The sequence below is a fragment of the Callospermophilus lateralis genome, chromosome 11 (assembly GCF_048772815.1).
Source record: "Callospermophilus lateralis isolate mCalLat2 chromosome 11, mCalLat2.hap1, whole genome shotgun sequence".
Classification (NCBI taxonomy): Eukaryota; Metazoa; Chordata; class Mammalia; order Rodentia; family Sciuridae; genus Callospermophilus; species Callospermophilus lateralis.
In genome coordinates this window covers 15,825,133-15,849,814 of record NC_135315.1, presented here as the reverse complement: position 1 = coordinate 15,849,814, position 24,682 = coordinate 15,825,133, and the positions used below count along the sequence as shown (strand labels likewise).

Sequence of the window (24,682 nt, the reverse complement as noted above, 5' to 3'; positions counted from 1 at the left end):
TAAGATAAAGCATTGTTTGGCCGAGTCATTAGCAACCGAAATCCACTTTTTTTTTGCTCTGGACTGAATCTTTGCTTGCTGCGTGGACATGCGTTTAAGCATCTTGGGAGTGGGCCTGTGTTTCTCATGCGAGGAGGAGAGGCACACATGGAAACAGGGCTGCAGGAAAGAGACAGTTACTATGATTATCCTGGGTGTTCGCTCTCTAGTTAAATGGTGTGCTGTCCTTGGTGAGGGAGCATGGCAACAGGCCTGGGGCCAGAGCAGAGTGCTAAGTCTCCTCGGTAGCCTGAAATAGTGATCAGAACATGGAAGCAGAGAGCAAAGGGATCTGGCTGTGGAGTAAAGCTTTCAGAGAGGTGAGGGTGAAAGAGCATCTGTTTTCTAATTGAGTTGCTTGCATTGATGCATTGATGAGTCCTTTTTTTTTTTTTTAATTTTTTCTTCTTGGTCATTCTTAAAACCATTTTTAAAGAAACCCATTCTCTGCCAAGAAAAGTAAATCTACTGATGAGGACTGAGGTGTTATAGACCCTCCCCAGGAGTCAAGAGAGGGCTTAAAACTGGATGTGGTGGTGCACTCCTGTAATCCCAGGGGCTCTGGGGGCTGAGACAGGAGGATCGTGAGTTCAAAGCCAGCCTCAGCAATGGTGAGGTGCTAAGCAACTCAGCGAGATCCTGTCTCTAAATAAAATACAAAATAGGGCTGGGGAAGTGGCTCAGTGGTCAAGTGCCCCTGAGTTCAGTCCCTGGCACACACACACACCCCCCTAACTCTCAAAAAACAGGGAGGGTTTCTTACCTGGTTATAAGATCAACCTACAAAGGCAGCACATGGAGATATCTTTATCTGCTATGTTTCTAGAAGATCAGGTCAACTCTCTCTCCTTACCCCTGTGGCCAATAGGCAGCTTTGCCTGGTATCTTAGGTGACACCCATCCTCCTTCCCCAAATAAAAGTGTGTGTGTTTGGGGGTCTCTCTCGGGGGACTTTCTGAATTATTGTTGCACAGCGTCCGCTGGTGGACACGGCCACCTGATGCTTGCTGAGCTTCAACCACTGACCTGATTCTTCTGTCTCCCTCCTCTGGAAAGGCGATCTTAGCATCTCTGCTCAGGTCTCAAGCAGGAGAAGGGTTTGGTAAGCAGGTGTTTCCAGGATTCTTCCCTCAGACTTGAAAAACATTTGCTTCCCTTCCTTAATTTGAAGGCAGCATTTATGAGCAAGAATCCTGGGCCTGGCCATGCTTCCCTGAGAGTGAGCTGTGGGCAAGGCTCCGAGGCCCGTGCGGGGTGGCTCGGGTTAATTGTATGGGGGCGTCCTCCCCCACCTACCTGATGTTATTTTCACCTTCAGCCACTTCTTCAGGCACTCCTGGTGGACAAACCGCAGGCTTCCCACACAGCCGCAGGGCTCCAGGAGGGGGTTGGCGGGGGAACCCCCGGCTATCTGACAGATGCGACACAAGTCTCCCTCCTCCTCAGAGTCCTCCTCCAGGAGACTAAATGGAAAACACGGCCTCGTGACCAAGAGTCTCCACATTTGCAGTTTCTACAGATACCAGTTCCCAGGGCATTCAGTGGGGAAGGAAGAAGGAATAATCGCCCCACGTCCTGCCCGCCTGCTCCTGGGGCTCACCTTTGGTCACCCTGGGGCTCATTCCTCTAGATGGGGTTATGCATGATCCATGCACAAATTCTTATATTAGGTTTCTTTGTGGTTATTGAGATTTGTGAGCCCACGGGACCAGCACGGCCACGGCCAGCAAAACCAAGAAGCCAGGGTGAGGCCTTGCCCCACATGCCTGAGGCCCCAGATTCCATCCCAGCAGGCAAAACCAAACACCAAAACCAGGAACAAAAACAAAGGAAAGGCCTCAAGAGGGAAGTGCAAATCCAAGAGCCCCTCCCTGCCTCAGCCGCTGTGAGGAGGCTGTGGTGCCCAACACCACGTTCAGGTATGTAAGCTTGTGGGATTCATGCTCAGGGCTCCCAGGCTTGAGGCTGCCTCTGAAATGATGAAGTCATGTGACCTTGGGATGAGCTCCTAATTTCCCCAGCATCCCGTTCCCTGATCTGTAATAGGGGTGAGGGTAGCACTACTGCAGCTGGCTTGGCAGGGTTGGGCAGGCTGGGTGCCTGGTGACGGGGACACTGAACTTCAGGTACGTCCAGTGCGTGGCAAAACATTTGTGGTCAGAGGTGTTGTGCTCAATAGGCGTTGATTCAGAGAAGTGATGAACCCACAAACCTGGACGTGAGCTCACCAATAACAACTCTTGCCAGCAAGTGAGTCCACATTTCAGAATGTAAGCTGCTGGTGTTTGATAAGATAGAATCAATGGAAATGCAAGCAAAGATATTCATCCCTGGAATCTGAATGGTCTGATGGAAGACCACCGATCTAAGGAGTAGGATCAGGGGCCCTGTGTTTAATTTTTGTGGCGGGGAGGTGGTACTGGGGATTGAACCAAGTGCTTAACCACCAAGCTATATGCCTAGCCCTTTTTATTTTTTCAATATTAAATTTTTAGCCAAGGTCTCACAGAATTGCTCAGGCTAGCCTCCAACTTGTGATCCTCCTACTTTAGCCTCCCAGGTTCCTGGGATTACAGGGGTGCACCACTGCACTTGGCTCTGTGATTAATTTTTTTGTAAGTATATAGTTTTTAAATGCCTGACTCCTAACGTAAGCTCTCCCGTCTTCTCAAAGGTATTAGTAGGAATCCATGGGCTACTACATTTTGAGAAAAATACATATGTTCACAAAAGTGAAGAAGAGAGAGAGAAAAAGAAAAAGAGGTCACTCATGAAGTCATCACCCCAAAGTGATTGTGCATTAATAGTTTGGGGCACTCCCTTCTGTTCTGGGCACACACTGTTATTTAGAGAGTTGAGCTTGCTCTTAGGGACAGCAGGCAAAGGACTCCCATGGATCTCCCTTCCTACCCGAATCTCTTAAAAAGATAATTACACAGAACAAATCCACAACAGTGCCGGAAGACCAGCAGGCCAGAACTATTGAAGAATCCTAGGACAGTAGATGCAGAGGACGCTGACCAGACCTGCTTGCAGTAGAAAACCGTGGAGAAGAGCTGACCCAGACAGTCCCCAGCTTGGGGTGCACAGTTCACAGGCAGGGCAGATATGAGGGTAACCAGCTCAAGACCTGCTTCAGCACCGAGGGCCGGTTCCTCTGGGCAGCCCAGCAACAGTGCCTGTGCCTGGGCACTCCCGGAGCTGAGTGCTATACAAAGGGAATTCTCATAAAGCCTGAGTTTACAGACAAGTTCATGAGCATCCCGGTCACACAAAGCCTTCGAATCAGGGAAGAGGGCTCCCCAGGAAGCAAGGCACAGCCACAGGACAACCGAGTTAGCTGCCTCCGTGCTGAACCAGCCACTCCTTCCTTCATGGACTGCTGGGATCACCTGTCACATGTGGACCCCAGCAACACGGGGGAGAGAAGACAAGAAAGAAGAGCCTGCTGACCCTGCAAGAAATGAATGGGTCAGCTAACGGGGGAGTTAGTTCTCAGGAGGATTCCACTGCTCTGGGAAAGGACCAATGAGAGATAAGAAGAATTTCTGGGGAATTAAAAAATATATATATATGATTAACAAAATGAAATTCCATGTGTAGCAATATTGATAGACAAAATGTAACTCAGCTAAAAGTGTAAAGGTAATATTGACCAATCCACCCAGAAAATATGAGCCTTAATGTGCTAAATAAAAGCCAAATTCTTATAAAGATAAAGGAGGATGGGTGAATCTAAATCATATGGGAAGGTTTTAATAAATAATGTTCAGAAATTGGCAAATTCAAAAGAACATAATTGACTAGGAAGATTTTTTTTTTTTTTTTTTTTTACCAGGGATGGAACCCAGGGTCGCTCGGTCAATCACTGAGCCATGCCCCAGCCCTTTTTATTTTTTATTTTTGAGACAGGGTCTTGCTAAGTTGCTGATGGAAGTAGGAAGAATTTTTGGGGGGAGTGATATTGGGATTGAACTAAGGGACCCTTAACCACTGAGCCACATCCCCAGCCTTTTCTTGTATTTTATTTAGAGATAGGGTCTAGCTGAGTAATTTAGCGCCTCACCATGGCTGAGGCTGGCTTTGAACTCCTGATCCTCCTACCTCAGCTTCCCAAACTGCTGGGATTACAGGCATGCGCCACCATGCCCAGCAGGAAGAAGGAAGAATTTTAATGGCAAACTTTTCAAACTGTATTTTACATGTACGTACAGACCATGAGAGAACAGAGGATATACAACATTCCTTAATGCCATAGCGTATTTGTAGATGTTGAATATGTATTGGGGCACAAAAACTGCAGATCACAATGCAATTAAATTAGGATGAATGCTGGGTGCGGTGGTGCACACCTATAATCCCAGCAGCTCAAGAGGCTGAGGCAGAAGGATCGAGAGTTTAAAGCCAGCCCCAGCAAAAATTGAGGCACTAAGCAACTCAGTGAGACCCTGTCTCTAAATAAAATACAAAATAGGGCTGGGGATGTGGCTCAGTGGTTGAGTGCTCCCGAGTTCAATTCCTGGTACTGCCTCCCCCCAAAAAAATTAAGATGGGCAATAAAAACTTTTAAAAGAAAGATAACAAAAGGAAATTTACTATAGCAAATATTTTTAAATCCTTAAATTTATAATAAATAAAAAGTGTATAATTGTTGCAGTATTTCAGGCAGATTGACAGAACAGACTCAAAAGTTCATAAACAGACTGACAGGGATTGTGTGAGCCAAGAAGGCATTTCAGATCAGGAAGGGAAGGATAGAATGAATGGTTGTGGGACAACTGGTTAAATGTAAAAAAAAAAAAAAAAACCAAAAACAGACATCAGAACCCCACTTCAAACTGCACATCAAAATATATTCCATCTGAATTTAAGAATAGCTCTCATGTAGTAGGAGTTTGCTTTGTGTTAGGCACTCTCTGACATAGGTAAGTATCTTAAACCTGCATATTTTGAATTGAATCCAATTCTCAGCACCACATATAAATAAATGAATAAATGTCCAACAACAACTTAAAATATGCATATTTTTTAAAAAATCATGCACATAAAATATGAAGTAAATAAAATGGAAAAAGTGAAAAAGTATATGCCTGATATTTGGCAGAGCATTACTACTGATTTTCTATAAAGAACGTTGATATATTTTAGGAGGTAAAAACAATATTAACATTCCCCCCAAAATGTAGACAGGAGACAAGATCAGGCAATGACAAATGAAGATATGCAAATTAACAATAAACATGGAAAAAGTTCAACATCACTAATAAGCATAAAATTTGCAAATTAAACTGATTATAATTTTTGGCTAATCATTTGACAAACATAAAAACTTGGGAATTGGCAAGGGTATAGAGAAAAAGGATTTTTACAAAATGGTGGTTGAAGTTATTTTCTACATGGAAAAACCCCAAAAAGCTATAGCTATATTTTATAATGAATAAGAGAGATTAGCAAAAATACAGAAAAATATGTCAATTGCATTTGTATACACCAACAAAAAGATTTAAAATTATAATTTAAAATATTGTTTTAATAGTAAACAGAAAAAAAAAAAGAACCTAGAGATAAATGGAAAGGCTTTTATCAAGAGAAAACTCACAAACTACATAAGAGAGGGCTAAGGTTGTAGCTCAGTGGTAGAGTGCTTGCCTAGCATGAATGAGGAATTGGGTATGATTCTCAGCACCACATATAAATAAATAAATAAATAAATAAATAAATGTCCATTGACAATTAAAAAAAATATTTTAAAAACTACATAAAAGATATTAAAGACAAAAGGAGAAACATACCACATTTACCAAAGAACCAAACAATATCTCGAAGGTGTCAATCTCCCAATAGCCTGTAGATTCAATGTAACTGTAATACAAATCCCAACAAGCAGACTCTTAAGTATATAGTCAAGGAGTCTTTAAAGAATTGCGTGGACATGGTGGCTCACGCCTGTAATGTAGTTCCAGCCATACCTGTAATCCCAGCGTCTCTGGAGACTGAGGCAGGAGGATCCAAGTTTAAAGCCAGCCTCAGTGCTTAGCAAGGCTCTGCACAACTTAGCAAGACCTTGTCTCTAAATAAAATATAAAAAGGGCTGTGGATGTGGCTCGGTGGTTAAGCGGTCCTGGGCTGAATCTCTGGTACTACCCCCCCGCAAAAAAAAAAAAAAAAAAAAAAACACAAGAAACGAAAAAACAAAACAATGTGGAAAGGGAGGCTTTGCATCATTACTCAGCAAAACCAATAAAAACTGTGGATATTAAGACAGTCAGTATTAAATTAGGGAAAGAAAAAAAAAGACTAATGGAACAAAAAGAAGAGCCCTGAATCAGATTCATATGTGTATGGCACGTTGTGCACCACAGAAGAGGCCGTGCAGAGAAAATCCTGGGGCGATGGCATGTTCATAGGGCAAAGTATAAAGTTCACCTCACACCACATATTAAAGCCATTTCCCATTTAAACCCACAACCCCATTCACATTGAGTCCTAAATGTACGAAGTGAGACAGATTTCAGAAGAAAATAGGAAGAATGTCATGATGATGTCAGGTTAGGGAAGGATTCCTTCAACAGGACAAGGTACCAATCACAATCCACAAGGAAGATGGACATATTTGACTACACTAAAATTAGGAATCTCCTTTCATGACCGGCATGGTAGTAATGCACACCTGTAATCCTGCCACTCAGGAAGCAGAGGCAAGAGAAGCGCAAATCTGAGGTCAGCCTCAGCAATTTATCAAGACCCTGTCTCAAAATAAAAACTAAAAAAGGAGGGGGATGGAGGTCAGTGGTAGAGCACCCCTGGGTTCAATCCCTGGTACTAAATAAATAAATAAATTTCTTTAAAAGACATAATAAGGAAAAAGATGAACTAGAAGTAGGGAAGGGATATTTCCAATATTTAACTTCAAGGGATTAGATCAGTAGCTAGAATATATAAAGGACTCCTAAAATAAGATACAAATATTCTAAAAAGAAAAATAAAGACTTACAAGTGTTTCACAGAAAAGGAAACACAAATGGTCATTTAACATTTAAGAGAGCACATAAAATACCTAACCTCATTAACAGTCATGAAAATGCAAATTGAAGCCATAATATCATTCTATTCCCCTCAGACTGACAAATTTGAAAAGCTAATCAGCATAAGAATTGTCAAGGATGCACGAGTTGGATATTGCGGGTGGAACCATAGATGAGCATTACTTAGTACAGGGGAAGAAGTGCCACCTGCCAGTCCAGAGACTGCATTCCCAGATAAACATCCCAGAGCACTCTTCCCACGTGCACCAGGAGACATTCACAAGGATGCTCATGCAACATTGTTTGCAGAAAACAGTAAACAGCCCACATGACCGTGGACAGGAGAACAGGTGTATTCACATAACGAAACACTTTGTGCCACTTGTGGTGAAGGGAACAAATGAAAGCCCCAGATATCAAGAAGGATGCATCTCACTGATGCTGTGAGGGGAAAAAGCAAGTCTCGGAAGAACAGAGATTCCATTTCTACAGAGTCCAAAAAGGGTAGGAACCGTTCTACAGAGTTTAGCAACTCCCATACACGTATGGGAAGAGCATCGAGCAAAAAGTCCCAAACAGGATAAGACAGAGTCCAAAGGAACCACTAACACAATGCAGGTGAGGTCAGGGGGTGGGGAGGTGAGGAGGGAGACCAGGAGATCCGGAGATCCGGTGGGCGTGGTGCTCTTGAGTGCTTCAGCGTGTCAAGAAGGTTCTGTTAGCTGGAGGTGGGCACAGGGATGTCTGGGGCTCTTCTCTCTCTCTCTTTCTCTCTCTCTCTCTCTCTCTCTCTCTCTCTCTCTGTTTGTATGTTAAAAAAAATTCTCCAAAATGTATACATATTATATACTTATTTTTATGAATTCATGTAACTACACTGGAGGAAAACATTTTAACAGTGTTAAGTGGTATTGAGAAATGGCTTAAAATAGCAAAATAAGACATTTTTTAAAACAATATGAACCAATGTTCACTAAAAGTTGCAATTTTTAACAGTGCTTATCTCAGCATGATAGGGTTATAGGTGTTTTCCTTTTAAGTCTTTATCCTAAAGTATTTCCTAAAATGGACACTTTGGAAATAATAAGAAAAATATAAGGTCTGTTACATGCAGGAAAACAGAACCATCTGATAAAGCAAGTATCCCGTGAACAAGAGCTGTTTAATGCATCACCAGGCCTAGAAGTCCATGCATTTAAAATGATTACTTTGAGCCCAAATGCATCGCTTTGGGATGGTGGCATCCAGTGTTCAGACCAGCATGTCTGAAGCTATTGGCTCAGGTAGGTGAGGATGGGTGGGGCGAGGTTTCTTGGCCTTGTTTATCACGGAAAACCATAAAGCTAGTTCTGGAGTTAGAGGCAGAGGAATAGGTATGTGTTCTGTGTTTTGGTTTCCCCTCCTTTTTTCATTTTAAATTCATTGTCAGGCAATTTTTCTGCTTTCAAATGAATATCCATAGGATAATTAATGGCCCGAATGAGCCAAACCAACAGGCACAAAGAGGGTTCCCATTTCCGAGAATCAATTTCCAGATCTGTAGGCCTAGATTAGGGGACAGTAAACACCTATCATAAATGAAATGGCAGAATTCTGACACACTATTTAATGATAGCTTTAAAAAGTATCCCATTTCATAGCTGTGAAATATCCCCAAAATCACCTCATGAGAAAGGAAAGATCAAAGGAAAGGGCAATTCAAAAAAGGTCTCGCATTTCTCTCTTTTGTGCATAAGAAAGAACACATAAGATGGAGGCAGGGCCTCACTCAGCCCGGCCCCTCTGAGGACCGAGGTAACTATGGTAACTGTTTGGGAACCATCTTCGGTTTGGAAGGTTCAAATTCTAGAACTGTTGGTTTGATTTGCGATAAGTCCCAACAGGGAGCTGTGAACTTCAAATGCTGAATGGTTTGTTCTCTGGGGAGATAACAACCTTTTCATGAAAAATCCTGGTTCCTAATTGCTGGGGAGACAAGCCAGCCCTACTCCATCAGAATCCATTACATCTAGCCAACTTTCCTTTCTTAAAGTTATGGTGTTCAAGGGAAAAAAAACTCTTTAAGAATACTGAAGATAGTGAGCAGAAACACCAAACTTTTCTTTTTTTCATACCTATATTCTAAGAGCATCAAAATAGGGACAATTTCCTCAAAGTAAACAATCATTAATATGTCAAGGAACGGTCTACCTCTGATTTAGATAAAATCCCCATGACACTCTAATGAAAACAATATTTATTTCAGCGTTGGAAGAAATGGAAAAGAGTGTGTTTATATATGTAATTATGAAACTTCCTCACCTTTCTTGCAATTTCTTGAGTTTCTCAGGGTCTGTCTTTATCTCGGTGGCCTCCTTGACATCTGGGAACCTGGATACTGCCATACTGCTGCCATTATCATTTTGATTTGAGAAATCAGACACTGCAAAGAAAGTAAAAGGTATATTTTCTTGCAGGGACCCAGGCACATGCAAGTGACCTTGTAAGTTCCTTCTTGATGGAGAGGAACTAGGAGGATGCACCGGGGACAAACTGCCTTGAGGATTTGAGAAGAGATCTTCTGTGTATAATGGAGCCCCCTGAGGCAGGTTTGTGAAAGTAATGTCCTCGGCTCCCCTGACGTCAAATTCATGTCCAGTGTTTACTGGGTGGTTTTCAGCACTGGCAAATGGATTCCTATTTCTGATAGGGGACAATGGCCGGCGAACATTGAACCTTGAGTTTCCCTCTGAACTTGAGCTGTGACCTAAAGTAGGTGACAGTGACAAGTCTATTGGAACTTCATCTCTCAGAGCAAAATGCATTAATGATCCAGGAGTGTAATAAGATGAATTCATGGAGGATCTCGAAGCTGTTGGTCTAGCAGAAAGTAAGTGGTCAAAAGAATTTCTGGAACTATTTAAATAGTCTTGCCAATCTCTTTCGTAGTCATGGATACCAGACCTGTTTTCCATAGAAATGCGATCACTAGGTACATTTTCAGCATTGAGACCACCATCTTGTCTGGGTTCAGAATTGGTGTCCACTGAATGGAAGGGCTTTTGCTCATTTTCACTTCCACCACCGTCACTGTCTTTAACAGACTCCCCATCAGGTAGTTTGGGCTCCTGGAACATCCTTTGCCCTACAGAAAATTGCCTGGTAGGCAATGGCTCCATTGTGTTGCTTATTCTTAATGAGCCATGACTGGGCTCGCTCCTTCTTAAAGAATTACCTCTGCAATGTTCGGGGTTTTCTACAGAATTTTTATTTTTGGTCTGTGTAACTGATGTCCCAAGAAATCTACTTCTTTTATGGTTGGAGGGAGAACGGGGTGAGCGCATACCAACCAACAGAAGTTCTTCCTCTACACGGATTTCCTCCTCAGTGTCCTCATCTTCTCTTCCAGCATTTAACGATATGACAGAATAGAAATCTTCATCTCGGAACCTAAAGGGTGACCTTCTTGGCCCCCCCATGATGGCGGGCATGAGTGGTAGCCCCAAGGGCTCACTTAGCACTTGAGAACTCTTCATTGCTTGGAAAGTCTGGGTTGGGGTTGAATGTGGCTCATTCTGGGAAAGAGCACTTGGGTCTCCTTTTCTGGCTCTCTCAAGGGTGTTCTCAGCTGTCATCACCAGTGGTGAGGAAGAGACGAAGTTTCTTCTCTCTCTGGTTGGCCTCTTCAGCTTAGTCTCGCCTGCCCATATCAGGGTTTCTTGTTGAACTACTGGATCTGCATGGACAAGAGACAAATTGGTCATGCTGTTAAAAGTGCCCATGCATGAAAGCCCTTTACACCAAGCATGGGGATCCCTTAACCATAAGAAAAAGCCCTGGAGAAGAAAATGTGAATGGTCAAAATGGTAGGAGGTGCAGGAGGAATGCCACACAGCTGGCTTCTTTTGACTGCTGCTGGGTTCTCCTTTGTACCCTTGTGGAGTTTAGGCTGGTTCTGGGGAAATAGGGTGACCCTGAGGATACAGATTCTTTCTGCGGAAACTTCCAGAAGAACGATCCAGCTTCAGGCCAGTCAGGGGCGAGGATGGATAAATACTGGTTTTCATTCTATACTTCATGAAGGAAAACCAGCACTCTGGGAGCAACTTCTACAAAAACGACTGATCCTTTCTCATCCAAATTCATCTGATGTACATTTATGACACTCTTGTTTCTCATACAACTTTATAAAAATTTATTAAAAGTATGTTCATTATGGCAGACTGCATGCGAGGAAGGCTCTAGAATCCAGTGCCCAGATACACTGAAGACTGTGGCCATGCTTACCACTTAGTGAAAATCGCAATTTTAAATCTCTCAAGAAATCACAATCTCCTCTCTGTCATTAGCCTCTAGTAAACTCATAAACTCTGGCCATTATAGAATCCCCAACTTCCCCCACCCTCCCGATTTTATAGTAGGAGGAGGAAATTTTATTGGTGAGATCACTTATTCAAAACTTGTTTTATACAAATAATAAGTGTTACTTATTGAGGGTGTACTTTGAGTAGAACCATAACTATATATCTCTTTCTCTCTCACACACAAACACACACATAAGCCTCGCAGCTCTATGAAATACATTCCATAATCATACCACATTATAACTGAGGACACCAGCACACAGGGGGGTCACATAACTTGCCCAAGACATTTCTAATAAGTGATGGAGTGAACATTTGGACCCTAGCCTGTTTGATTTGAGGTTTGTGTTCTTAACTACTATCCTGTATTATCCCTTTATAAACTGGTTGGTCTTCCAATTTCCTTGTGAAAACCAGGATCCAAAGGAATTCATTGTGGTGTGTGTGTGTGTGTGTGTGTGTGTGTGTGTGTGTGTGGTTGAGCGTCATTCACCTTGATGGCACGGGTAGAAACTGAAAGTACTTCTCTGACCCCATTTCTCTTTTTTCCCTCCTGAAGTGAGCCACCCGCCACTCTGCCTGCTTTCTGTTATTCTGTGGATCTGATGAGACTCTGCTGTCCTTATCACTTAGTCTCTAAAGCAGCTCGCCTGCCTGTCGAGTGGACAGGACTTTGCGGGGCCTGGGAAGGTCTGTGATAACAGCTCTGCTGGGGAAATGCAAATCCTTGGAGCAGCCGGCTCAGCCAAGGGCCAAGTCAGTACCACTCGCTTTAATTGAGCTGCCTGGCAGGGGAGCCCGGGCTTCAGAGGCTAACGTCCTAACACTGTGCAAGCTTCTTTTATTGTTAACTGCACAGGACACTCACAGACACAGTGCGAATCTTTACTCATCAGCTCTATCAGTTAAACTCTCCTACCAGGCCCCTCATGGGGTTTATAAACCCCAGGAAGAGATTTATCAGCAATTCAAGGACTCCTCGAGCATCCGGCTATGTGTGCACAGGAGTCCGACTTGTTCGCCCACCCCATGGGGCTGATCCCCACTTGGGAGACTCGTGCTTCTACATAATCAGCTGAATTCTGATCATTTCTTTCTTTCTTTTGAGGAAAAATGTGATATGAAGGCATCAAAGTCTAGGCTCTGATTGATCGGTTTCCATTTTGAATTTGAGGAGGGCCTCAGAAGTTGGCTCACGGTGCTGGAATCCAAGACTTCTGGTCATTTTTAGAACTCACCTCCCTGGCTAGAGGGTGAGGGGCTGCTCCCCATCCCCACCCCCGCTGCCCCTGAGCTCTGAGCAGGGAAGGGGGAGACACCTGGTGGGCTAAAGAATGAGCTGGATGACTTCTGAAAAACAGAAATTGAGACTCAACAGGGGCCATGAGCTCATTTCCTGGAAGCCACTGAGCTGTCACAGGGTGACAGGGGCCTCTGGGGCAGAAGTCCCAGCTACACACTGCACCACACCTCACTGAGACTCCTGAGGCTCCCAACAAAACACACCAGGGATTGCATCTTCACGTTCCCTGTCACCACAACTGTCTCCTCTTTAAAAATTCAATCAGAGCTTCTCTGGTGTGTGTGTGTGTGTGTGTGTGTGTGTGTGTGTGTGTGTGCATGTGCGCGCATGTGTGTTTCCTAAAGGTGACAGACTGCAGCATTCTATATTTATGCTATTTCAACCCCATTTTTTTGGTGTCTATCAAAGGAGGGAGCAGACTCCAGGGCTGGGGATGAACTCTCCACTTGGTATGCCAGGGACGTGCTATTCATAGTGCAGACTCTGGATGCTGCTCTGAGGCCTGCCTGGCCTCCAGCTGTGGCTGGGGCCCTGCCATCACCAGGAGTTCCAGGCATGTGGGAATGAAACCGGAACAAGCGACTGTCTGCCCTGAGATGATGCCTTTGGTCTGGACTTCCTCGTGTTCTAATTCCAACAGCCATAGACTTTTCATTTTTTTTCCCCTTCTGGTTATAAAAGCGGCCTATGATCACTAGAGAAAATAGAAGAGAGGATGAACTAATCCAAGTCTGCCCATGACTAAGGGCTCAGGTGACCATTGCTCATGTTCTGGGGAGTTGCAGGCTAAAGACCTCTGGTTGTTCCCATCCTGCAGTAGTGCTTTGGCTCAGCATTGGAACCATGAATTAAATGCCTTCAGATGGAAACCTGGATGTGTGGTTTACCTCATGATCCCAGCTATGAATCTCTCCTGCCGTACCCACCTGCTCCCTGAAGGCATTTTAACTTACAACCCAGGCCTCCCTTATCTAGAGGTTATTTAAAAAAAAAACAAAAAAACAAAATTGGTATGTTTCTGTATATGCAACTGTATGTCCTGCTTTCTTTCTCTAAACTTTTCATTGTATGCGTTATGTCATTATTCCTTAATGATAATATGAATGTATCATAATTTGTGAACTCTTCCCCTATTGCTGGGCATATAGACAGTTTTGGGGTTTTTGCTGTCACGGATCCTCTGTGATAAATTTCCTTGCTTGCGCATCATTGACGACACACCTTCTTTTCTTAGAATAGATTTGTGGGGGTGGAGTTACCAGGTCAAAAAGTATGAACTTTCTAGAAGGTTTTGACACATGTTGCCAAATTTCTTTCCAGTTTGCACCAAATTACCCTCTGGGGGAGGCACAAGAACATCGCTCTCATAACCGGGTCCCCAGCAATCCTTGTCGATAGCATTTGACACAACAGTGCCAGGAAGTATTAGCTCTTAGTTTTACGACCACTATTAAATATTATTTTAAAATCCTTAGCCAAGTTGGCAAGCCACGTTTAGCTCACTTGTGAATTTACATTTATTACCTATTAAGGCTGAACTTCTGTTTTAAGTGTTCGCCTATATGTCTCTGCAAAATTGTTACCCTTCTTCTCCATTTTTCTCTTAGGTATTTTGTGTGTGTGTGTGCTCACATGTGTGTTTTATTGATTTTTTTCTGTATATTATCTTGGTTACATTTGCTTCAAATCTCTCACTGTTCAAATATCTGACTCTACTCCAATTTATTCAAGCCAAATTAGAACGTGAGGAAAGAAACTAAAGAGAGACTCTAATTGGGGAAACAGAAGGAGCCCTGGGATAACAACTCAGGGAGTCAAGGGAAAATAAAACTTGTCCCCTAGGTGCAGATGGAGGGTTGAATAAGCCCCATGGGTCCAGGAATATTTCATGTGCAGAGAATGTCAGCTTTCATTTAATATCAGAGTTCACAGAGAGCCCCTGGGGAGGTGGCAGGACAGAAACTAACAATGGTTCAGGCCTTCTGTGTGGACCCAATATGTGCTGGTGCTGGTCTGTGTATTGCTTCACTAAGCCACTTTAACAATAGAGCAAGGTAGATTTTCATTATCCTTGTTTTAAGATAAGGGAACTCTATCCCAGTGTGGCTACATGACCATAAAGGACCCCACTGCCCGGAGAAGGGGAATTAGAACCCTAGAACTGGGGTCTGCCCTAAAGCTTATGCCCTTTCTGCCAAAAGACATTCTGTAACTGGGGACATCTCATTGCTACTGGTTCATGTGTACTTTAATGGCATCTCATTCCAAGCCATCTAAATACTCCATATATATATCCCATTTAAATACAAAGGCTACCACGTTCATTTAGTAAAGTGTGATACTCAGTGGTTTCTCTGAGAGCAAATTTTGGTCATGACATATTGCTTCTCTTGAGTCCTAAGTGAGCTCCTTAGGTGCTGTTCTCCCCTCCTTCCTGTCACTGCAGGGGACTGTGACAGGGTTAGCAGAGTAGATGGCATGAGCCTTTGGGTGCATGCTCAGGACTCAAATTTAGAAAGAGGAGCGTTCCACCAAGCCAGTGTTTGAAATAAAGCATAAATTCATTTTGATATTTCTTACACACTGAGATCTTGCTGCTATGACTGCCCTGGATCAGAAAGGCCATCTCTCTCAGAGATAAACAGTCTGCTATCACGGATATCCATTGTCCTGCTTTTCCATCTTCCCCCAGCTCCTGTCCTCTTAAAAACACATCTTGTCATGCTCATGGAGTTATGGGAGAGAAAATAAAAGATAACTCCTTCACTGCTTTTCCCACCAACATCTATTGGAGGAGGAAAAAAATCAAGATCAAATGGTTTGCTTTTAAAACCTTTTAAGTGTTTCATTTTAGGGTATTATCCATCACATAAAAGCATAAGCATCTACAAACCAGGAAGAATTCACCAGGTGACGGCACAAGTCGGTCCTCTTCCCTGAGGACCAAGGTACGGCAGCCACTGTCCTTACCTGCTCCCCAGAGGGTCTGTGCCTTTGCAGGCAGCTGTGATTTCTGTCTGCTTCTGTCCCCAGATGCTCTTGGGCTGTGCATCTCTGGGCTGACTGTCAATCTCCCCAGGTTTGGCCTCCTCTTCCTTGATAAAATCTTTGGTGCCTGTGCTGCTGAAAGGTGCAAAATCTTTTCAATAATTAATTTTTTACAGGGAAACATCCATATAAAGAATGCTCAAAGGGCCCAACAATGGGGTGTCTGGGGGGCGGTCATAGGAACTCAAGAGATCAGAGTAGCTCTGGGGAAACCTTGTTCCATTCCCTTGTAGTCACATGAGCTTGGGTGAATTTCTCCACCTCTCCAAGCCTCCTCCTGTTACATGGAAATAATACCTACTTTGCAAGACTATGGTCACCATTAATGAGCACCCATGACACCTGCGATGCACAGGGGTCTTTCCTTTCACTAAGAAGTTTCTAGTTTCCAATTCATGTTTGGATGGGCCTGTCAGCGATACTGTCCAGAAGGCCCCTGGGACACTCAAGGTCCCTTGCTCCCCAAGGGCTCACCCAAATTTGAATCACATATTTTGTACTTGCATATTAATGTCCTTGGGTTGTTTTGTGGCAAACATTACCTTACAGGAAGATTCCAACCTTCAGGGACCATCCACTTTTCCTTGCCCATGTCCTACCCACCATTGTGCGGGTGCAGGAGGCAGTAGCTAGAGTGCTACCGTGGACTGCATTCCCAATGAGCACTTGTTAAAAATTCATATTTGGAATTAGGTTGCTACTTGGTATGAATAATGTCAAGTTTCTTCTTCACGTGTATTAAGCATCAGTGCACGTGAATATGAGGGAAAGTCACAGCATTTTCCAGGCTCCTCTACAAGTTCTTGGGCTCACAAGGCAGTTAAATTGTGAATATCTGCACTTACTCCCCCAGGAGAATTTGCCTGGCTCATCCCCTTTTAGACAGTTTAGAAGTTTCACAAGTAGATGCAGCCAGGAGGCAACAGGGTAGAGCTGGGACAGGACCTGCTGGCATGTGAGAGCACAGCCCTTCCTGGCACGTGGGGACCACTGGATTCGTGTTTCAGTGTGGAGGCTGTGGTTGTGTGAAGTTTCTATCCAGACTCAGGGAAGGGAGGAAACTTCTCTTTGGCAGACTGTGAAGGCCAGTTTAATAAGGCGACTAGGTCCGCTTCCCTCTAACAGGAGGGCAGGCAAGGGGCCCGTGCACCACAGGGAACTTACTAGAGCGGGGGCGGTTCTGGTGGTGTTGAGTCAGCATAAAGCAAGTTGGTAGGGCCTAGAGAAGTTGTGGCTTGGCTATAAAGGAGGAGAGAGAGTGGAAGTTCTCTGGAAAATGAGAATATATTCTTTGGAGGGAGTGAGAGAAGGAGGGTGAGAGGAAGGGACAGGGCTCTTTGTGGAGGGGGACAAAGGGGGTCTGGAGGAGGAAAGCATTTTCTCAGCACCCAAAGTTGCAATGCTTGAATCCAGACAGGCCTCATTCCTCAGCTTCTCTTCCCTCACCTGACTGACAGAGGAGGAAGCTGTGGGATTCTCGATGAGGAAGAAACAGAGCAACCAGGGAAGGGATAGGCTCCAGCTCAGGCCAAGTCCTAGTTAGAAGGATTTCACTTTGATTCCCAGCAGAATATTCAAATTTCCTCCGCCACACCTACTTCCAGGCAGCAGACCCTTCAACTGCTGGCAGATTGACCCTCTCACTCCGACTCCATCCACACACTTTCAGGAAGTCTTTTTCCCCAGTCTGCACCAGCAAGCAGGTCCTTCAAGGTCTGTTTTTTTTTTTTTGTCCACTGAATCTGCTTTATTTTGCCTTTTTCAAAGGCCTTGCTTTCAGCCTTTGAAGGCCTTTAGCACTTAAATATTCAAAAATTGCTTTTTTTTTTTCTCTCCAAGTAAACTATAAACTCCTAGAGGACAGATACTCTCTCATAGCCAGTCTGTAGGTCGCTTCACACTGTTACACAAGACTAATAACAATGGCTTAGTATTCGCAGGGCTCCAGAAGATATATTCAATCCCAGCTACAGGGAACTTCAAAACTAGAATCATTTTTTTTTTTTTTTGATGTGCAAAACACCCAAGAAGGCTTAAGAGAAAAGATTATTTTGTTGTTGGTGCTCAAAAAACTTTCTTTAAAATAATCAGATCTCTTAATTTCCAAAATGATTACGTGTCTTCTGTCATTGAGCTCCAGCAAACTGAACTAATAAAGCTGGACACCCAGAGATTATTTTACTAGGTCTGGCAGTGGAGTAGCATTAGGATCCCCTGACCTTTGGCAGTTTGAACCTCAGTTTCTGCAACTGCAAAATGGGAATATTCCTATCTTAAATTACTGTAAAATTTAGCAATAATATACATACATGACCTAACTTTGTGTCTGGAGCCTATTAGCTGTTAAACCAGTAACTGCTCCTTCTACCTTAATGAATACTAATACTTCAAACCGAGGAAAATCTGAAGTCATTCCCATGAGAGAAGTGAATTTGACCAGAAACTTATTGTCATGCAGGCTTTGCAGGTTGAGAATAACTTATTCAGCAGCCTGCAATCCTGTGTCATTCTTATTGATTCTCTCTCCCAAGCCTTCTTTTCTAAAATCCAAAAGGCAAATAGCAATTTTTTTATTATAATTTGTTCAACAAATACCTGTGTGCCTTTGCTATGCAATGATTGAGGATTCACAAAGATGAGTAAGACATTTTGGTCATGACCTTAAAGGTTATGATTTAATTTGGCTGCACTGCTCACTTCTTATCTGAGGTACCCTTTACGTCCATGGAAAGCAAGCTCTTGCAAAACATTTTTTCTTCTCCATCTACAATCACAGTCACAAATGAGTGACCTTGACAGAATCTTATTTTGCATACGTGGATTTAAGAGTTTCAGACATTCAGCAAGCCCACCAAGTTCCTAATCACCTTACCCACATGAATTTAGTGAACCAAATTTCAGAACTGATCATGGAATGGTGCCTATGCTAGTCTGTAGGAAATCTAAGTCCATACGTGCCCTAAGAGGTGAACTATAAAATTCCTCTTCAGGTAGCAGGACAAGCCCTCTGCCTTAGAAAAACAGGAAGGAGTTATGTTCAGAAGGTTCATCTCCTGGTAACCCAATATTCTGCATGTCAGTGAATTTGGAGAAGACTGCGTTTTTCTTCAGACAACATGTAGCCCATACCCTCTTTCAGTATCTGAGCAAAGGGATGCCTCTGATAGCAAAGAAAACCAAACAGCTGTTTTGATAAGGGGTATATGCTCCAGTTCTCTTGATAAGCTGGGAAACTGGAATTGATATGCAATAGATCTTAACTGGACTGAGAACCAAGCCATCCAACTGTCTATGCTCATTCCATGCACCTGATAATGGTTCAGTTCCCTCACACCACTGGCCTTACACAGACAGTTCTTGACAAAATTGAAGAGAGAAAGAGGAAAATACAGTTCCTGCACCTTTATCCTTGCCCAGTGCTACCTTGACTGGCGTCCCTGGTGCCTAGGTGCTGCTGGGATTCCACGTAGGAGATCCTGCTTTGAAAAGGTGATTGCTCTCTTTGGATCATGAGAAGAATTACAGCTTAATTATAAGAGCCAATGTTGCCTGGTGTAATAGGCAGCTTTCTATATGGCCACAAATAATAGGTCACATCCATTTGCTTATTTGAGTCTGCTGGAAATGTATGTTGTCTCACACACCCAGAGGAGATCTTAATTAAGGCTTCATTATGTACCATAACTATGTTTTATTTTGGAACGCAGGAGGTGGGATTTTTTTTTTTTTTTTTGGATTTTAGGAAATGCAATGCCTAATAAGTAGGCAGGAAAGGGAATGTCAACACTGACTGAGCCCTTTCATCTGTCCCTCCTCAGCACGGTCCGGATGGGCTTTCAATTCCAGCGTATGTTTTCACAAGGACTCGCCTGGTGCCAGCCACCCTTTCAGGGCAGCCTTGGTGACTGCTTATTCATATGACCAAGGGTTTGAGCAGACACAGAAGAACCTGCTGGGTTTCTGGCGGTGACGTTCCAGAGAGGGCCAGACACAGGAGTTAAGAAATCAAGAGAGTCTTGAGAGATGATGGGATTTTATTGATCGTTTACTTCTTTAGCGCTAGGGGAAGCTGAGCCCAAAGCAAGTGGTGGCGCTGTCCAGTCTTCCTGCTGCCCTGCATACCACACCTCCTGGTATTGTTCATGGCATTGTTCTGGCCCCTCTCCTGTCATCTGCCTTCTGGAAGCCTGATGTTCCCCTCTCCCTGACTCCTCTGGGCTGCGTGCCTTGCCAGGGGCGACTTACCATATGAGGTAAATCTTACTGGGCCTTCTGGGGCCCGACACGCACAGCACAGGTGTCTCGGATGGAGTTGGGCAGGAGACAGGGAAGTAGCAGAGGGATGAGGGAGACCCAGGTGTGGGGCTTGAGGTGGTGGGAGTGTAAGTCGAGTAGGTGGGAGGGAGAGCCGGAGGAGTGGAAGAGGAAGAGCACTGGGCTGTTGGGGAGGCTGGTGGCACTAGTGGCAGGAGGAGGCAGCAGTAATTGGTATTGGGCTGCATGTTGGGAGAGAAAGCAAAGACGGAGCAGTAAGGGGAATATTCAACACAGAACAGGGGGTGCTCGCTGCTGTCACCTGCATAAAAGAAAAAGAGCAATCAGGAAGCAGCACTCGCCGGTGGGAAAGGACATTAAAAAAGTCTGAGAATGAATCAAAACTCAAAAATGGTTCTTCGGGGGTGGGAGTGGGGCCTCCAGGTGTCGCAGGCACAGCAGGCCTGGCTCCTGCCCAGGAGCCTCCTCGCCTAGATCTGAGTCACCCAGGAGTTAACCAAGGGAAGTGGCATCACCTTCACACCCCTTTCAGGCCAATAGTCTTGGGCAGACCTGGCAGATGTAGGGAAGTTATTCCCCCAGCAAGTTCCTGAGGCAGCCACGTGGAAGGTCCTCCCTCGTCCCCCACAGCCAGTCTAACAAGCTGTTCTGGCGGCAGCAGACGGTGGCCTGCAGGGCCTCACTGCCGTCAGGCACTCGCCCCCGGGCTCCAGCTGCCCCGGCAGGAGGTTGTGGTCATGCCCTGATCTGGCCTTTCTGCTCCAGAGGGGAAGCTTGGGGAAAGAGAAAGCAGCCGAGAGACCCTGGTGGGATCACGGGAGGGGGAGGAATCGAGGAGGGACAGGCAGGTGGACCAGAGAGGTGTCCAAGTGAAATCAATGACTTCAACACTAACCTCCCGCTCTAACTGCCAACTTCTCTGGAGGCAGAACGCGGGCTCCTGATGGAGTCATGATTCAGAGCAACTCCCTCATGCCTGCCCCTAGCCAGCTCGGTCACCTTGAGTCCACCCGCTTACCTTCTCAGAACCTGTTTCCTCATCTGCAAAATGAGGCGGGTGTTTTCTCTGGCCTCGCTTCTCCTAGGCTGGTGCTTAGACGAGCAGCCATGAACGTCACCTGGGAGCTTCTTAGAAATGCAGAATCTTAGCTCCCCCCAAAACCAACTGAGTCAGAACCTGCATTTTACCAAGGTGTTTCCCATGAACATTAAAGTTTAAGAAGCAAGGCTCTGAGATGGCTGCCCAAACCTCTGGAATGAGCATCTTTGTAGGGCTCCTTCAAAACAGTTTTGCAGAGTCCTGCATGGGAGATTCGGTTGCTGCTATGGCTAGGATCAGTGCCCTCCAAAGATCCATGTGTTAGAGGTTTGATCCCCAGGTTGGTGTTGATAGGTCTTTGAGGATGTGCCCGCAAAGGGGGTTGTGGGTCCCTGGTCACCTTCCTCTTTCTCTCTTTCACTTTCTGGCCATGAAGTGAGCTTTCTCGCTTCACCACAGGCCCAAAGCGAATGTGTCTACCCCAATCTTGCACTGGAACCTACAAACTATGAACGAAAATAACCCTTTTCTCCTTATAAGTTAATTATTTCAGGTATTTTGTTAGAGTGTCCTGAAGCTGACTAACACAGAAACTCTGGCTCAGGGATGGAAACAGGAATTTGTGTTTCAGTGAAGCACCTCCTTGGTGATTCTTATTCAGTTAGAGAAGTTTGGGAAATGCTGCAGTTAAAATCAGTTTTGATTCTAAAATGAATGGCTGAAATCATTGTAGCCATCCAGTTGAAAACTATTTTACATGAAGTGGAGGGTCTCAGTCCAATGGAGGGAACTCAGGAGTTTCTCTGCCATAAATTCAAGCAGATATAATCTACTTTTCCTTCCTAACTATCTTTCAGAGTGGTTTACTTCTCAGTCATTTTTCTCTCTCGGCGGTTGTCTTCCTCTATTCTTCCTTTAACTGTTCTTTCCTCCCAAAGCTCCTCTGTCACCTGTCTTCTGGCTCCACCCACTCTCACAAGGGAGGCACTCTTGCCATTTCAACCCCCTCTGACTCGCTGAGGCCCTTGGATTCCTGCAAGTGGCAGGAGTGCCCTGATGAACAGCAGACGGGGCACCCGGCATTTCTACCCTCTATCCTTCTTGCTTCTCAAAGACAACACCACAGAAGGGGGCCCACCCTCTTCTTGCTTCCTCAGCCTTGGCAAAGGCAGCCTCCACTGGCTTACTTTTCTGGGCCAGATCCCTGAGTTCTCTTTGATTCCTCCTTTTTTTCCTGATTCCAACTTCCAAGTCACCAGGTTCTTCTAGGCTTCTTAACCATCCCTCAAGCCCATGCCCTCTTCTCTATTCTCTCTGCTCTCATTTCTCCCCGGGTCTGGTCTCTTGCAGTCTGGGTCTGGCTGCCCTCACCTTCCCAACTCGTCCCTGCTCCTTGCTATGGCCAGAATCAACATGAAAAATCTGATCTGGGAGCTGGGGATATAGCTCTGTTGGTAGAGTGCTTGCCTCGCAGGCACAAGGCCCTGGGTTCAATGCCCAGCACTACAAGAAAAAAAAAAAAAAAAAATCCAGTGTGACTGTATCACTTCCCTGCACAGTCCCTTTGTTAACCAATGCTCCATTGCCTTCAGCATGACATTCAAGGACCTTGGGGACCTGGTCCTATAGAGCCTCAACTTTATATTCTACACTTCCTAATTTGCAGCCTGACTCTATACCAGAGCTTTACAAACTCACAGGTGCTTGTGAATATCCCTGAGATCTTGTTAGGTGCAGATTCCTAGTCAGTAAGTCTGGTTGGGGTCTCAGGTTGTGTTTTATTTGTTTATTTATTCATTTATTGGTACCAGGCATTTAACCCAGGGGTACTTTACCACTGAGCCACCTCACAAGCCCTTTTTATTTTTTATTTTGAGACAGGGCCTCACTAAGTTGCCCAGGGCCTCACTAAGTTGCTGAGGCTGGTCTTGAACTTGTGATCCTCCCATTTCAGCCTCCCAAATCACTGGGATTGCAGAAGTGCGCCACTGTGCCTGGCTTCTGGTTTGCATTTCTAACAAGCTCTCAGGTGATGCTTCTGTTACTAGTCTGGGGTTGTGTGGAGACCCAAGACCCTAGACTATTTGTAGCTCCTTGACGTCTGTCTACCCGTCTTTCTCCTCTAGGCCTTTGAAAACTCAGCCCCTCCTGCTGGGCCCAACTTCCTTGCTCTCCTCGCCTGGTTAAATCTCATCCTTCAGGAGTCTCACCTTGTTCACTCCTTCCCACAGGTTCTCAGGACTTACCTTGGTCAGGGCAAGCAGTGCACTGTTTGCCCTGTTGGTGTCCTGGCCGCCCACTAGGCTGGGGGGCCCTGGAGGGCTGGTGGGCCTGTGTGTTTTATCCCCAGAGCCCAGCAGTGAATGAAGGACCAAGTGAACGAGTGATGAGTGGAAAATCCAATCTGCCCTGGTATCATGCACTCTGGGATGGGGAACTGGAGGTGGGGAGCCGCTGAGTAGACCTGTTAACTCCCCCATAGGTACTGAGTAAATGCATGCCTTGTTCAGTGATCAAATACTTTAAGGTTTTTTATCACTAAGTTATAACACTCTCACATCTCAAACTACTTTGCCCAAGCATAGCAGGTGGTGTTGGGAGCAGGCTTTGGAAGCAGTGGAAGGACTAGGGTGGAGGGGGGTCTACCTTTACCAAAGGCTGATACCCAGGGTCTTAATCTTCTATCTGCCTGGTGAAGTAGCAATACTGTAACTCCATTTTACTGATGAGGAGACTGAGTTGGGAAGTTGCCAGCTCACATTTATAAGACTATAAAGTGGTAGAGCCAGGATTCTGAGCCAAGATTTCACATTCTGGGCTCTGTGATACCTCCCAGCCCCTCTGTCTCAGAAGCATTTGTAAAAAGGGATTGAGAATTATGAATTTCTGTAAAAAAAAATGATTCTCTGTTCTCTCGTTTATATCGTTTTGTTGTTTCTGACTTGGGCAGATAGCTTGGACCGTTGCTGGACATCAGTTCGACTTGCTGGGAAACCCATTCATCTTGGCCTTTCAGAGAAAATCTTCAATAGAATTTATTTGCAAGGCAAATTATGAAGATTTCAGGATTTGCCCTCAAATTCCTCTCCCAGGCTGCTCTTTAAATATTTCCCAATCCAAAAGAGACTGCAGTTATTTTAGATTTCTATCTTTTAAAACCCGAATTCACCACTCTCGCTTAGTTTTACAAGAACATGTCTTCAAGATAAGCTACAGTGAGGCAGAATAGGTCTCTCACTCTGCCTGCAAATCTGAATCTGGTTAATGACTGACACTGAACTCAATAATCAGTGAGGATGATGATTTCAGAACACTTGGCTTTGTTTTAAAGGGCAAGATTTTGGAAGCAGCCTCCCAGGACTCCATCCAGATCCGTTTTCCTGAAACATAACTGGGGGTTTCTGCCCAGGCTCCAGGTGAGAGCAGAGAGCAGGAGAGGGCACACCGGCTTCGCATGTGCCTGGCCCTGAGGTCAAGAGCACTGCGGGACTCCAAGAGCCAGAACCCCACAGCACAACGGCCTTTGGATGCCTCTTCATGTCCTGGAAGGGAGAGGAGGCCCCTTTCCAACCCAGGCTGGGGCTGGCAAAGGCCTTCAGAGCAGGCGGGA

General features: G+C 44.8%; 1 protein-coding gene across 3 annotated transcripts in view; it reads right to left on the bottom strand.

Moving 5' to 3' along the window:
- The window catches only part of Marchf10 (membrane associated ring-CH-type finger 10), an 81,529-nt gene that overhangs the window by 20,439 nt on the left and 36,408 nt on the right, over positions 1–24,682 (bottom strand). Inside the window, exons 4-6 of one of the 3 annotated variants that reach the window (XM_076870970.2) lie at positions 15,681–15,825; positions 9,366–10,779; positions 1,336–1,502 (exon numbers count right to left, since the gene is read on the bottom strand). In XM_076870970.2, coding sequence (XP_076727085.2) covers positions 1,336–1,502; positions 9,366–10,779; positions 15,681–15,825 — 1,726 coding nt within the window. Of the gene's footprint in view, positions 1–1,335; positions 1,503–9,365; positions 10,780–15,680; positions 15,831–19,999; positions 20,335–24,682 lie in introns of those variants that run through there. The other 2 variants (XM_076870971.2, XM_076870972.1) reach the window with 2 other exon arrangements.